At 47.9% G+C, this 14,850-nt stretch overlaps 1 protein-coding gene across 3 annotated transcripts in view; it reads left to right on the top strand.

Moving 5' to 3' along the window:
* The window catches only part of MICAL2 (microtubule associated monooxygenase, calponin and LIM domain containing 2), a gene marked incomplete at both ends in the record, with an annotated part of 99,340 nt that overhangs the window by 67,732 nt on the left and 16,758 nt on the right, over positions 1 to 14,850 (top strand). For all 3 annotated transcript variants that reach the window (XM_084263858.1, XM_084263859.1, XM_084263860.1), the window contains 5 exons: positions 1,839 to 2,031; positions 5,471 to 5,643; positions 6,653 to 6,727; positions 10,601 to 10,698; positions 12,861 to 14,214. In XM_084263858.1, the coding sequence (XP_084119984.1) occupies positions 1,839 to 2,031; positions 5,471 to 5,643; positions 6,653 to 6,727; positions 10,601 to 10,698; positions 12,861 to 14,214 (1,893 nt within the window). The remainder of the gene's footprint in view (positions 1 to 1,838; positions 2,032 to 5,470; positions 5,644 to 6,652; positions 6,728 to 10,600; positions 10,699 to 12,860; positions 14,215 to 14,850) is intronic.

Raw genomic sequence — 14,850 nt, forward strand, 5'->3', positions numbered from 1 at the left:
CATGATGATAAAAAAAATAATATGGAAGGACAGAAATATAACTCTTCAGAGAGAGGTGACGGTGCCATCATCACTGTCATCCTGTGGCCTGGATGGCATCCTGAGGTCCTTCACCAGCTCTGACTGCTATGTTTATGATGACGGAGAACTGGACGTGCAGCAGGCAATTGCAGAGGGACTTGTTGACTGGAAATCTGTTTGCATTCAGGAACCACGCTGGGAATCGGTTTAGGTAGTCTGTCTGTCTGTGGGTTTCGATGTTCTCCAGCTGTGTGTCTGTTAGTCATAAACATGTTTTCTCCTCTTTCCTGTTAGCGTGGCAGGGAAAGCATTAATGCACAGGATGGGAAGGGACTACGTACTGAGCGTGCAAGCAAATGGCAAAACTGACTTTGTTTGGGGGCTGCTGAAATGAGGGAAAAGGCGGTGGGAAAGGACAGCGATGGGTGGGTCAAGCAATCCGAGACAGGGTTAGAGCTTGGTGCAGTGTGGGTTGTGCACCTGCAGTACGTGCTGTGTCTGCTCTTAGGAGCAGCAGTGCCTGGTAGCTGCTGCCTCTCTGGTGCGAGTGAACAGTGGTGTGCAGTGGCCCAGGGACAGACAGAGGGACAGCAGGCAGGGAATTGCTGCTCCAGAGTGTCCCATGGGCCAGTGCTCTGGCACTGCAGTGCGTACAATCCTCCTGGCCCATCTGGGATCTGCATGTAGCACTCTTGCTCCTGATGGGTTTGTTTTCTGTGTGCAGCCCTAGCATGTGCTTGGTGTTTGAGTTAAAATTCCCTGCAAGGTAGAGGACAGGGTTGAGTGTGCTCCTACAATAAATGGAGGAGCTGCAAGTTAAAGAGGAGTTTAATTGATGTTTACTAGACAGTTTACTCTATAAGAAAATAAGCCATGTCCCTTGTATGATTTTTTTTTTCCCACTTATACAAGTGTAAATTAGAAGCAACTGTGTTGAACTAAATGTGGAGAAAGCATCACACATGGGAGGTGAACCAAGCAAAGCCACTCTCTCAGAGCTTGTCATTTGTCCCTTCTGCACTGAGCCCCAGGGGAGCTTGTGCAGCTGATATGTTTGTATTTGCTTGTTCAGGAGGTTGTGGGGAAATGAGGTTGCTCAGAAATTAAGGATTTCACGGGGTGAGATGATCTTCTGTCTCTGGCTCTGCCTGTATCACCTGGGGTGAGCAAGGGAAACATAACTTTATTCTTTATTCCTCCTGCCTGAACATGAAGCTCAGGGATGATGCTCTTTAACTGCTGTGATGCTGCTTCTTTTCCCAAATCAGTGTTTGTGTTTGCTGTACATGCTCAAAAAATAACCTGAATAGCCTTTGTTTATTTCATTTGTTCATGCTGTCCTAAGTTGACCTTAATTTACCATAAAAGGCTTAAGTTTTAACCCTCAGGCAAGGTTGGTCCATCTGCCTCCTGGCCCACACACTCATGCGGGGGGCCTGAGAAGAGTCTGTACATCCCTCCTTGTGTGGCTGGCACACACCTTCCTGCTGCCACCAGGCACCCAGCCTCATGGCCATCCCACTGCACAGAGCGAGGAGCTGCAGCTGCAAAAGCTGTGGCTGCCCCTGAAGTTTCATCCTCTCTGCATCCAAGCTGATGAACCCTGGCCAGGCTGTACTGGGTTGAAGGGATGTTCCTGCTATGCCAGACTATAGGTCCACACACCTCCCCTGTGCCTGTGGAGACAGCACAGGGCCCCTCATGGAAACTGCTGGTGATGGCCAAGAACTACCCCAACATGGGGGTAAGGTTACCCCCCCGCCCCCGTGGATTCCCTCCTCCCCTAACATGCTGCTATCACCTTTGTGCTTCCCCAGACCGCTGCCTGCCCACGGCTGATGAGCCCACCTCCCCAAAGAAGGTGAAGAGCATCCCTGAGCGCCATGACTTGGAGAGCTGGTTCTCACCCCCTTCCCCTGAGTGGGCCTCTGTGAGGATCATCCCTGAGGAGGAGATGACTGAGCACAACCTTCTTGCTATCCGAGTCATGGTCACCAGTGATGCAAGCAGGTATTTTAAAATACAAGTAAGGCTATAAAAGCCTGGTAAGAGCAGCTTGGTTTTCTCTGGAACACTAAGGATCAGAGTAACAGAATGTAGTACTGGAGGTACATGCAACTGGAGGGGGGGTGGGTAGAAAAAGACAGACTGCTCAGAATAACAATTGTTCTTTACCACAGCCATAAATCCCACAGACACATGACTCACTTCACAGGAAATCTTCAAGCATGCACCTCCCACACAGGGGCCTGAATCAGAGGGAAAAACATTGCCCCGATCAGCCCGCGTTCAGCGCGCTGTGTACCAAAAAATGTTGGTTCAGGGATTAGAGCAGTGGGCGTCTTGTGGCAAAAGGTGCATCCTGTGACATGGCCACCTCCCACCTTAGGCATCACCCTGCAGCTCCACACCCCAGGCCTCTCCTGGAGCATCTGTGGGCCCCCCACCCCTAAGAAATCTGACATTTGATGACCCTTGGGGAGCTGTTGGAGTAAGCCTGATTCCTGCATACAAATTAGAATACATTGGCTTTCTGGGCAGGATTCTGTGGGAGCTCATTCTGTCTAAAGATTAGGTTGGTATCTCCTGAGCAAAGTGCTTTTCCTTACTGAGAACTAAAAAAGAAGAGGTGGGGGGAGTTTTGTAAATGGTGTTTGTGCTCTGCTGCATGGGTCTGGGTGCTCTTCCAGGGGAGGATGAACCTCTTCAGGGTTCCTCTCCCGTGGGGAATGGAGAGCTCAGGGATGGTTTTCCTACCTGTTTGACAGACCACCCCCATGGAGCGTGTGCTTGTATCCCTCACTAATACCCTCCAGCTCGTGGTGCCCCGCAGCGCCCAGGCAGTGCTGGGAGCCAGCTAATCCCTCTGATCTGAGGGATCAACTCTCCTCCTTGCGGCAGCCCCCACAGCTGGACAGCCAGGCCCCTGGTCCCCTGCCAGCGTGACGTGGTACAAGGGGTGACACCGCATCTGTCACCAGCTTGGTGCCAGCAGCTCCGAGGTCAGCCCCCCGCTGCTGTGGCAGCTCAGCCCTTCACCTCACACTGCTCCAGCAAACCAGGCCCTGCCTAAAAAAGGGGAAAGAGAGAAGGAGCAAGTTAAAAATGGCACAGCAGAGCTGGCTGTGGGGCACTCAGTGGGACAGGAGAAACGACCAGCTCGGTGACACAGCTTTGCAGTTCAGGCTTTAGATACTTGCGAATAATTGCCACCTATCAAGCAGAGATCAGAGAAGCTCTGTACTGTAGCACTTACATCCTTGCCAGCCAAGGCAAATAAACATTTTACTCTGTAAAACAGAAATATATCCATCAATGTTAATGACAGATCTTTTTCTTTTGTGTGGCGCTCTGCCCAATCTCAGTGTGGTATCTCCCCATCCACACAGCATCTCAACTATCAAAGACTTCATATATTTATACATGTTTTATATATATCTGTATGCTCAACGCAGCTTGAAAGCCACCTAAAAAAGTACATGTAAGTGGTGAAATTTAAGGTCACTCTGATTCAACACACCCAGAGCTGTGCTCCCATCCTCACTGCCTTGCTGCTGGCCTTGGCCTCCCAGCACTGCTGGTTTGATCTGAGCAAAGCAAGGGTGCAGGACTGGCAGGAGCTACCCATATGGCATTTACCCTGGCTTTATTCTGTCAGCAGCCTTTTCTTTAGCTCTCCTTCCTCCTGGGCTGTGCTTTGGACTGTTAGAATAAATCTTTACTTTGTACAAGGCAGTGCTATATAAACACAAACAGCTTTCTCCTGCCATGCCAACAGGACTACTTATGGCATGAGCTCCTCTTTTTTTAAGGTAGAGCTATTAATCATCACAATAAGTCTCTGAATTAGGTTAGCAGTATTGTTTGCATTAAAAATAGGCCAAGTGGGATGGTGGCACACTTATTTATGGCAGTGGGAATGTGGTCACATCAGGGCCTGAAAGTGCCTGTTCCCTGCAGCCTGTCCTTAACAGATGAAAGAAATCCTGTGGTTATTGAAAAAAGGACTAACAGTCACCTCAAATGATCATTCTCCTGCCCAGAGAGGTCACAACACATGTGCCTTTCGTCTGTGTGGCATGTTTTTAATTACATTTAAGGAAGATAATGCTGATGCCAAAATCTGCTTCTCTGACCAGTTCAGGCACCTACCTCACTGTGCTCATTGTTCAATGGGCTGGCCCAGTGGCTCCCAAAGAGTTGGTTTCCCTATTTTCTATAGGTGCCATTTGCATGTTTTGATGGCTGTTCATGTAGCTTCACTCAGTTGTCTTCTCTCCAGACTGATGCTTATGCTTTCTTCCAGCTTCTTGCCTAGGCCTGGTTTGCTGGGCCAGCAGCTGTCCTCACCCTTCTCCTCCACGCTGCCTTGTTGCTGTGTATTGCAGCACCCAGAAGTAGAGTCAGAACCAAGCACAGCTGCTTGCTGTGGTCCAAAACCCTTCTCCTGGCTCTGTGAGGTGCCTGACAGACAATGAGAAATTATGCTGGTGCAATAACAAAAAAAAAAAAAAACAAAAATACAAAAAGGTTTTGCAATGACAGAATACTGAAGTTTTGCAGAGGTCTCATCTGAATCACGGGTGCCAGCATCTCTCATGTCATGCTTGAAAGGGTTGATGCTGCATGATTTCCAGCATGGGTTCCTCCAAACTGCAGAAGGTTAGGAGAGCCTCCCACCCCTCAGCGTTTCCTCACCCTACTGGGCTTTTTCTGCCAGCAGTGCCAGTGCAGAGGCATCTACTTTGCAGGAGGGGGCTGCACCTCTCCCGACCACTTGCCAAGGGAAGGGCACTTGGCAGCCAACACCACCTTGGAGAGGGGAGCTGGTTCTAAGTCCCAGATGGGAGGTGAGGGATATTGAATATACCGCATTGATCAACTGCATTGAATTGGCTGGTGAAGCCTGTCTCGTGGTTGGAGAGGGCTGACCTGGATTTGTTCTCGTAAGAGTTCCTCCGATTTCCAAAAATCTGTGGGGAAAAAGGTGATAAGTGTAAAGTTTTGACCTTTGTCCCTCATTTCTAGGCAGATTATGGCATTGCCAGTGCTGCTGTTTCCCTTTCTTCATCTTGGTGCAGAGCCCTGCAAGCCGAACGCCTGTCCCTGCGCAGTGTGGTGCTTCACCCCAAGTTTCTCTTGAGGGCAGTTTGATCCCAGGTGCTGAACATAGTGGTTGTGGGGGTGAATCCAGGCAGCCAAGGTCTGATGGCAATAGGGGTGTCTCACCTGTGTAGCACCTTCTGTGAAATACAGCACTGCAATAATGGCAACGGAAAAAAGCAAAATGAGGATGTCACTGGGTGCAGAACATCTGTTTCTCTGCAGCCTGCACTGCTGACAGGGCGGATGTTGCTGCTGCTTGTACTGAAGGGCAATGAATATGTCCATGCCATGCATCTTCTGACATGTCCCATTTTCTTTCTATCTTGTCCTTTTTCCCTTATAGCTCTGAGCTGGAGTCTGACTTTAATGGTGACTCATCGAACTCAGAAGTGGGTGAAGGACAGACATCACTGCTGGAGACCCCCACCTGCCCAAGCCCTGTTGAGAGGCGGGCACCACTCACCAGGAGCCCAGTGGCACCAGAGGAAAGCCCCAAAGCATCCAAAGTTGCTGATGGTAAGCAGCATCCTGACCTGATCTAGTGACCTCTCCTGGGGGCTGAAGTCAGGACTGGGGGCGCTGTAGCTGAAACAGCATTTCCATGGTACAGGGTAACCCGGAGCAGTTGTGCCTTGCAAGGGTAGGATGAATGTTTTCCCAACAAGAAAAACATGGACGTTACTAGTAGCCAATGTAATATTTGCACTGTTGCTGGGATCTCTGCTTGGCTCAGTTTATATTCCTATCAGTAGCTGTTTATGAAATTTTTGTACCCAGAGGAAAGGAGGAAGGGAAGCAGGGAAGTGGGGAGAGGTTTAGCAACAGTCTGCCTTCAAATGCAAACTTCTTGTCCCCCACCACCCTCACATCTATATATGCATTCTTAATCCAAACAGAAAAGAGGGGATTTCATAGAACCATTTAAAGTGACTCTTGGATAATGAAGCCCTTGTTCAGGACAGAAAAAGGAGCCACAGCAAGTCCTGGGCAGCGTGTGACCCCGTGCAGTTGTGGAAGGGATTTCACCCTTTTTCCTCCCCACTTTCATGCTCTCCCCACTCGCGGGTGCTAACGTCACCCTCCCCCCAGCATGCCAGCCGGGCCATCACGGGCAGCCTGCCCCTTGGCTCGGCACCCTCACCCGGCTGCACCCTTCAGTCTGTCCCCTCGCCCGTTTGTCTGTCTGCGTCCCGGCTCGAGCCGACTGCCCCGAGCACAGGGCCAGAGTGGGTTTGGGGATGAGCGAGCAGGATGACAGGAGCTCTCTACCTTGGAGCCCCCGGCCGTCCCTTACGACCACTGGCGGCCCCTCCCGGGCCGGAGCTGGGGCCGCCGGCGGGTGCGCGCTGCCCCCTCCCGGCCACCGGCAGCCGGGCCGGGATCGCGGGGACCGGGATCGCGGGGGGGCTGCTTGCAAAGCTACCCCTCTCCGGCTTAGGTCAGTTCTCTTTTGGCGCCCCTCTCTGTTTTGGCTCTCTGGTTTTTGCTGGGTTAGCTGACCGTGTGTCTCTCCTGTTTCTGTCAGCGCTGCAGAGAGCCAACAGTTTTCACTCCACAGCATTAAACAAGTATCAGAACTGGAGAAGAAAACTCCAAACGAGTAAGTAAAGCCTGCAGAGCAACTGCTGCTTCTATTCGTACTGTCTTTTATGTTCCTGTTTCCTACGTATGTTTCTCTTTCTGTCCTCTAAAAGTTTTATATTTTTAGTCACTAGATGAGAAGACAGACACCCAAAACGCAGCAAATACTTATTTTCCATTTTCTGGTGCTGAGAAGATCAAATTCCTGTTTTGTGTGACTCTTCCCTACGTAATTACACCCACCACCGTCAGGTGGTGTCTGTGCTAATTCTCTGTCTCTAGCCCTGGGTGTGCTGATTGCTTTTGATCAGGTGTGATGATGTGCCTAACGTTTTGAGCATCACTTCTCAGAAACGCTCCTGAAGGTGCCTATTCCCACCCACCTCCCATCACCTCTCTTTTGTTGGAAAAAAACAGGTGTTGTTTCTGGGTGAAAGGGAAGGAGTACTAATAGCCATCCCAGCCAGCCAGGTGAGCTGGTGAAAATAAGCATTGCTAGTTCTTGTCCTCTATTGGTTTTACTTCATTTGGGCTGACCTTCCCTGCCCATGGGAATTGCACAGGAATGCAGAGATTCCAACAGCTATTGGGCTTATGCTCAAATCCACTTTCAAAACACTATTACGTCGCCCTTCAAAACCAGGGCTGTGTCTAGATAATCATCCTGCTGGGCTGTGGTCCCAAAACAAGCCAGCCATCCTTGGTCACACCTCTGCTGTCCCTCACAGGGCTGCCGGCCCACCTTGGTGCAGCCCCTCTACAAGCACACACAGAGCCTGCCCAGTTTCCCCCAAGGACTTGCAGGTATCTGCTGGGATGAGTATGAGTTTGGGAGCTGGGTGAGCTTACCAGTATCTCAAACCCTCTCAAAACTTGGTGAGAAATGCAGTTGTATCTGTTGGACCGAGGTGTTGACAGCCTTAAGTATAAAACATGAATGTACAGCAGTGGAAAGAAGGGATTTGTGCATGTGGCCAAGCATGACACTTTCTGGGCATGAGGACAGCGGGTTCTGGGGAATGGTGGTGACAATCGCTCTTTAACTCTTCCCTCGGCTGCCCTCTGCACCGGCGGGCAGGGCTGGGGCAGAAAGGGAATTGCTGCTGCTGCTGCTCAGAGTCCCAGTTGCCTTCCAAGAAGTTAAAGGCTTTGCTCCCAAAGCAACAGGATCCCTGTGTCTGTTATAGGACCAGTGTTCAAGCGGATGTGTCTTGGCTTGCTGGGGTTGAGTGCACAAACAAGCTTCAATGTTATTTGTGAGTACCTATGGTAGGAAGAAATAATCTTGAAAGAGATCAAGCTGCATCTCCCCTTCCTGTCACTGGGCTCACCTCTGAGTCGGGTGCCTGCAGGTACACCGACCCTGCAGTCCCTTGGAGGCCACATAAAACCAGTAAAGCTCAGAAGAGATTGCACAGGGCTACTTCACGGTCCCAAAAGGATGCTCCTACCAAGCTCAACATCAGCAAACCATCCCCTGTGACGGGTTGTCCCTGGAGAGAGGCAGCTGTGCCAGATGGACAGGCAGGCAGGCTGCAATGGGGCTGCATTCTTTGGGATTCACTGCACCTGCAAGTCCCCTCTGGAGCAGCCTCTTGAGATCTCCCACCTAGGGAAGCCTGTCCCCTGCCCAGGACAGGGAGGCAGAGCAGGGTGCCCTCAAAGTCTTGTGGCGTCTGTGTCAGTCTTGGGTCTGTCTCTGAGCACTGTGCAGCATTAGAGGATTGGCTTGTAAACAGGTGTTGGTTTCCCCAAAGGCTTGGATTTAAACCCTTGCCTTAGTTGGTCTCAGTTTTTAAATGAACAAACAAAAATTTATGCTTATTGGCAGGTTTGAGGAGAAAAAAGACAGAGAGGAAAGAGGATAAGACTGGAGGTGACTTAAATTTCAACTCATCTTTTGCTTGTTCTCAGCAAGTGCATAACTTAATTAACTTGCCAATTAATTTTCCCATGATTTTATGAAAGTCTTCAGTGTGTCTCCGAAGGACTGTAGAGGGAGCTAAAAGCCTTTGAGAGGGAAGTTGCACTGTGTGGGTTTGCCCGAAGCTCAAGTATGCCGTTAAAACGAGGTGTAAAGCACATTGAGCATATACCGGGAACAGAATAAAGGCATTTTGTACTCTCTGGGGGAACACTGTAAATCTTAGTTTCTATATTTAATCCACTTAATATTTGGATACAAGAATTCATAGGATCATTAGTCACATGAAAGACTAATCTGTCTCCTTTTCAGGCTTATTTCCCCAAACACATATGTTTCATAAACAGCATGAGATATGCAGCCAAGGAGAGGAAATCAGTGTCATGGTTATACTGGCTGAAAGGCTCAAAGCAGGATATTACCTTTCAGAATCTTTAACCCCGGTTGCACAGCCACAGGGAATACCATGCTCCTAATTTATCTTGGTCAATTCAAGTAGGTTTTGGGCCAAGCAGATCATGATAGTACCCTAGGAGAATTTAGGGGGTTTAATCCTCTTTTGAATGTGAAGCTGCAAATGTGGGTTTGGTGGTGGGAATAAACCCATTATCTCTGTGAAAGATGACAAGCTGTGGCTTTGTGTGAAGTCACGTTCTCACACGTGCAGTCCTTGTTAGCTAATGCACACCCATGTGTGCTGTTGTAGGAAGCACTTCCCCCTGTGGACACGTGCCATTACCCTGCAGAGCTGTGGGGTGTGGGTCTTACACCCTTATCTTATCAGTGTTACGGCTGCCACCGCTGCAGTGGTCGCACTGCCTGTTAGTGTGCTGAGCCATGACATTTGCCCGCCCTGCTCACTTATTCAAGTGACAGTGAGATTTTTAATCCTTGCTCTGGATTTCCATGTTTTCCCATGGCTCAATTCACTTTACAGAATATAAAGGCCAGCCCCTTGTTCCTCGATGAACTCCTGTGCATTGTTTCCCTCCCTTCTTCACCAGACGTAAAAAATTGCATCAGGATTGGGAATGAACAGATGAGAAGCTGAGAGGAGAGGAAAGTTGGCCTTTCTCCCTGGCTTGTCCAGGTGCAGGAACTGTCTTCCCTCTCTGGTGTGCTGTTTTTGTCCATACACAACTTTTAATCCCTAGGTAGAACCACCAAATTTTGCTTTGGGAACCTTTGCAGGTTTCAGAACTAGTAATTGGGTTTGGGAGTTAATAATTCAGCTATAAATATACTTGTCATATTCTAGCTTGAAATCGTAATATCTTGGCTCAGGGATACTTTTGTTCTGTCCAAAGATTATTTATTATATAAAATTCCCACAGGCACAAAATTAGAGAGCTCTTCTGACTCCCTTCATGTGCAAGTTATCTCCCTTTTCATTCCGGCAGGTCTAAGTCTGTCTGTGATAGTTTTGGTTCAGGGCCTTTAGCAGTTAGTTACCTTGTCTGATCCCAGGAGAGCCCCCAGGAAGCTGCCTGTTGGCCTGGTTTGGGAGAGCACAGGATTATTTCTGTCCTTCCTGTCTGCAGGTGGTTGCATTTCTCTTTTCTTTCCCGCTCTGATCGACAACCCTTTCAGAGGTCATCAGTTTCCTTCATTTCTCAGAACTACCCAGAGCTTCAGAAGTCACTGGTTGTTCTGACTGCTGTGCTTTTAAGGCCTGAAAGCCCTCTAAAGGTGGCTGGTTTTCCAGAAAGTTTCCTGGAACTCAAAAGCTGCTTCATTATGCCCAGCCTAAAAGTGGAAGCAGTACAGGCCCACCGCTGAAAACATCGACCTGTGTTTGGCAGAGTGTGTGCTCGTGGGAGTGAGGCCGTAAGCGTCGTTACTGTAGGTCAGCTCTTCAGGTGCTCTATCCAGATGACTGTTTAATTTTCTGCTCTTGCTCTCGAACTGCAAACTGTATCTAAGACAAAACCAGTACAAACATGATGGTAAAATTTGTGTCTTTAGCAGGTTTCCCTTTGCTGTCCAGCAAGAAACCTGGGCCACACTGGAAGGACACCTCAGCCAGCTGTCAAGGCAGGCCTGGAGAGTATCACTCCCAAACACAGGTACAGAGGACAATTGTGCAGAGTAAAATGAATTCAACGACTCTTGGGGCGTGTCTGCTCTTGGCAGACTGTCTGAGTGTCCTCTGCTCACTCAAATAGCTTTGGCTGTCACGGTAACCAGCTAAAGTTGGAGCTATGCCTGAGCCCTACCCGGGGAAGAGACTTTGATGCTCTGGTTGGTATAACCATTCCCAAATCATGTGGCTAAGTCACGTTTGCTGTGAGACTCAGACCTTGATCACACTGAGTTAGGCATTAATTTGCTGCATCGGTCAATGTGTAGGCACCATCACCCTGCCCTTCCCTCGCACCGTGGGGCTTAGCTGCCACTGGGGTTTCCCTTGTTGCTACAGTTTCTGCTCAAAGAAGAGGAAATCCCCCAAACCTGTGTCTCCTGGTGTTCCCAAGCTGGCTGTTGGTCTGCTTGCAGTCTCAGAGGGCTGGATGGAATTGTGTGGCATGCTGGGCAAGGTCATGTGCCAGCAGTGGTGGTGGGACAGTGACTCTCATCTGAGTGGCTTAAACGCCATTTGGTCACTGTGCATCACTGGGCAGAAGGCAAGTGCCAGCACCAGCCTTGGAAAGCAAATCTGGGAGCTGAGGTGAGGTGTCACCTACTATCAGACATAGCAACCCTGGCATAGGAGGTTTCATCCCCAGGACACAGGTGTGCCCATGTCTAATGCTTACACCTTGCATCTGCTCAGCAGGAGACTTATTTTCCTTGTTTGCAGCAGGCCATTGGTTCTACACTTCCCACAGCTTAGGATAATCTTCAGGTTCCTTCAGGACCTAGAATTTCCATTGGGGTTTTTTCTGCCTTTTAAAATTATTATTTTATTATTTTTTCAGTTGGCGGAAGGGTGGGCCTGCCCTAAGGGCAGTGCTGCAGCAGGGGTCACAACCGGCCGTCCCAAGCAAAGGGCAGTGTGTACCCTGGACTTGGAGCAGGGACCAGCCCATGTCCTCTGTGTCCCAGCCCATTGTCCTCACCCTTGGGTTAAATGGGATTAAAATTGCTTGACCTCAGGGTCTGTGTTAGAAAAGAAAATCAAGTGTTCCATAGCCACTGTGGTAGTTGAAATCCGGTCCAGGACAATAGGGCAAGGAAGGGAATGTCCCAGGGGAACAGAGCTACACAGTGCAGCTGGGTCGTGCTGTGTACAAGGAGAGGTGATTCTGTGCAGCCCCAACTCTAAAAACAACACTTAGCAGCCTTTTCTTTAAAAGGAGAGGATTTAGAGGGGCTGTGTTTGTTGGTTGGTGTTTCTCATGTCTTTCTATCTGAGATCCTGGCTGATATTAATTTTAGTCATCAAATACAACTGTGGAACAGGGGAGTAATTGTTATTGCCTTACTTCTGATGCTTCTGGGAAATTAGAAGGCAGGTGGATTAATGGCTTCACCAATGTGAATTTTGGAATCTGGCACATGTGAAAGCAGGAACTAAATCTTCTTGCCATCCGTTATCAAGTAGCATTGAGGATAAAAGGCCTTCCTTTCAAGAAGCAAACAGCCCCTATAGTTTCATCCTGCTGGCTACATAATATAGGCATTTATCCTTGTTACTACCTCCAGCAGAAGATTTTGGTGGCTAGAATAATGAATGTAAGTCTTCACCAAAGGAAAAATAATTATGAGAGAACTAATTGACTTATTTAGAACTAGCATTTTATAATCTTTCCTGTGTCACCTCATTCCCATGTGCACAATTTTATAAAAGCAGTTGGAGAGAATAGATGTTGGTCTCTTGTGCTTGCTGGGAACTCTAAGATGATGCAACTGGAATGCACATGGGAGAACAGAGTGGATCCATTTTTGTTTATTTTCATATAAACAGGACTGTGTCTTTCTAAGAATAATATTGAAGGCAATTAATAAAAAGGTGATAGATTCTTATCATGAATACCATTATTTTTAGGCAATTAGAATTTACAGTAGTATTAGATCTGTGCTCCTAGAGAAATATTAGCCCTTTAAGGAAAAAAGTTTTTCTTCTTATTGCATTATCATTTACTTATGTGTGTGTGTACATATAAACTAGGTATTATGTTTGTTAGCATTGTGTGAAGATTAAATTTTATTTACAATATTATATGACATGAAGATATACTAAACTTTTTTTCTAACCCTAACATATTTTTTTTCATGCACTTCACAGTTGGCTTCTTACAAAAAACCACCAGAAGTTACTAGAGGACATTTCAAGCCCTACAGCCCAGTATTTCAAAGAAAAGAAAAAGCTGGAGAGATGCCTGAAGATATCTGTCTCTATGTGCCCCATTGTCCTCTTCAGAGCAACACCAGAGGTTCTCCACGAACTCCCCCTGTGAATGGGACACTGCCTTCTGATCTTTCTGAGCCTGAAGATACAAATAGTGACATTGGGGGATACACAGCCCGGAGCTGGAAGGAAAAAACCCAGAAATATACCTCTGAACCAGAAGATTTTAACAGGAATACAAAAATGCTGTCATCTCTGTATTTGAAAGAGAAAGATGACAAAAACACAAGGCACCCAGGAGAAAAGCTTGAGCAAGGATTAAAGGAGACAAAAAGGAGGCCAGTGCTTTGTACTCAACAGCGGCCCTTGTTGTATGATTCAAACAGAATGAACTTAGGTGGAACCAGTCCAGGGTGTCAAAACAAAGGAGCGCTGTGGGCTTCAGAGGAGATGGATGCTGTCAGCAGGAAAGATGCATTCAAACTCTCTGGTTGTCCTTTGCCTCACTTATTTGCAGATGATGCTCCACCAGCTTTGCCAATTGACACAAAAGATGCTCTGAGGCATCCAGATGCAGTTGCCAGGGATCACGCAGCTGGCCGGCCAAAATCACCACTGAAGCTCATAGCCAATGCTATCAAAAGGTCAATTTTTGAGCCTCGAACCTCATCTCCAGAAGGACTAAAGCAGGACTCAGACTGCAAATTCAAAGCCTCTTCAGAACAAGCTTTCTTCAGCTTCCCCAGTACTCCTGGCTATTCCCTAAGCCAAATGAACAGTAACAATAACAGGGCAAACAACACTCGGCCGCAGGAGATTGAAGTAGAGCGGTCGGCAAGAGAGTATTTAGGAAATGGGAGCCCTTTCTCAAATCCATCTAATTATTCTGTAGGCTCTGAAGAGAGATCTCTAAGGGATTACAGTGAGGGGACATCCTTCCCAGTCTACAGTCCTCACACTAGGTCTTCCAAGACAACCAGTATACCTCAGAAATCATCTTGCACCAGGATGGAGGATGTCCCAGTACTCCTAGAAAAGTTTACCTTTAAAGAGACTCCTCCGAGGACTCCCATGGATGACAGGTTTATCTGTAAAGAAAAGTACCTTCTTTCATCTTCTGAGCCCAAGAACACCTCCAAGGACAATCTAGATGACTCTGCACTGAGTCTTGGGTCACTCTTTGATAGGCTGAGAAATAAAGTTCACAACAGAGAAGGGAATGCCTTTGTGTCATCTCTGCCTTTCATGAAGAACCATTCTCCAGAAGACAGGCTGTGTTACCCTTCCACAGGTGAGGATTTGAATGAAATAATAGTAATAATTTATTTTTGGAAAAACCTAATGGCATTTAACATTTAGAAGACATGCATGTGATTATGGAAACATGTATCTGTGACATGTTATGTTTAATGTATAGTCACTTTCTACATAGGAAGGCTTTGGTTTAAAGGAGAAGAGCAGAGTTGCAAGTAGAGCACAGCTTGCTGGGCTGAAGTTTGGTCTGCTGTTTGTGTGTGTTTGGGTCAGGAAAATGTACTTGCCAAGGTGTGGTAGGAGTGGTGGGGCAGAGTGGGATGCTATGCAGAGCAGCTGCTGCTGTGACATTGAGGGTGTTGTGGAAGGGAGAGTATGGTGGGCAAGCAGAAGGATGAGCACAAAAATCTCCTGTGAAGTGCAGAGTGCTACCCTTTCTATGAGGAGCTTGGAGACTGAAGCAATGCAGTTGCCACAGGGAGTAGCTTCGTGTATCTACTGTCTCCACAGGTGTCTCTTCGGCTCTGCTGTCATCATGACTGAACTGTAGACGTGCTTTTGGGAGCTTTGTGGTGTCATTAATATCCCCTTGTTCTTTTATTCCATAGGAGATAGCACCTTATTGACCTACCCTAACCTATTTGTGAGTCTATTTGGGCAGTCATTAGAAGGC

Source organism: Gallinula chloropus (genome assembly GCF_964237585.1).
Source record: "Gallinula chloropus genome assembly, chromosome: 4".
Classification (NCBI taxonomy): Eukaryota; Metazoa; Chordata; class Aves; order Gruiformes; family Rallidae; genus Gallinula; species Gallinula chloropus.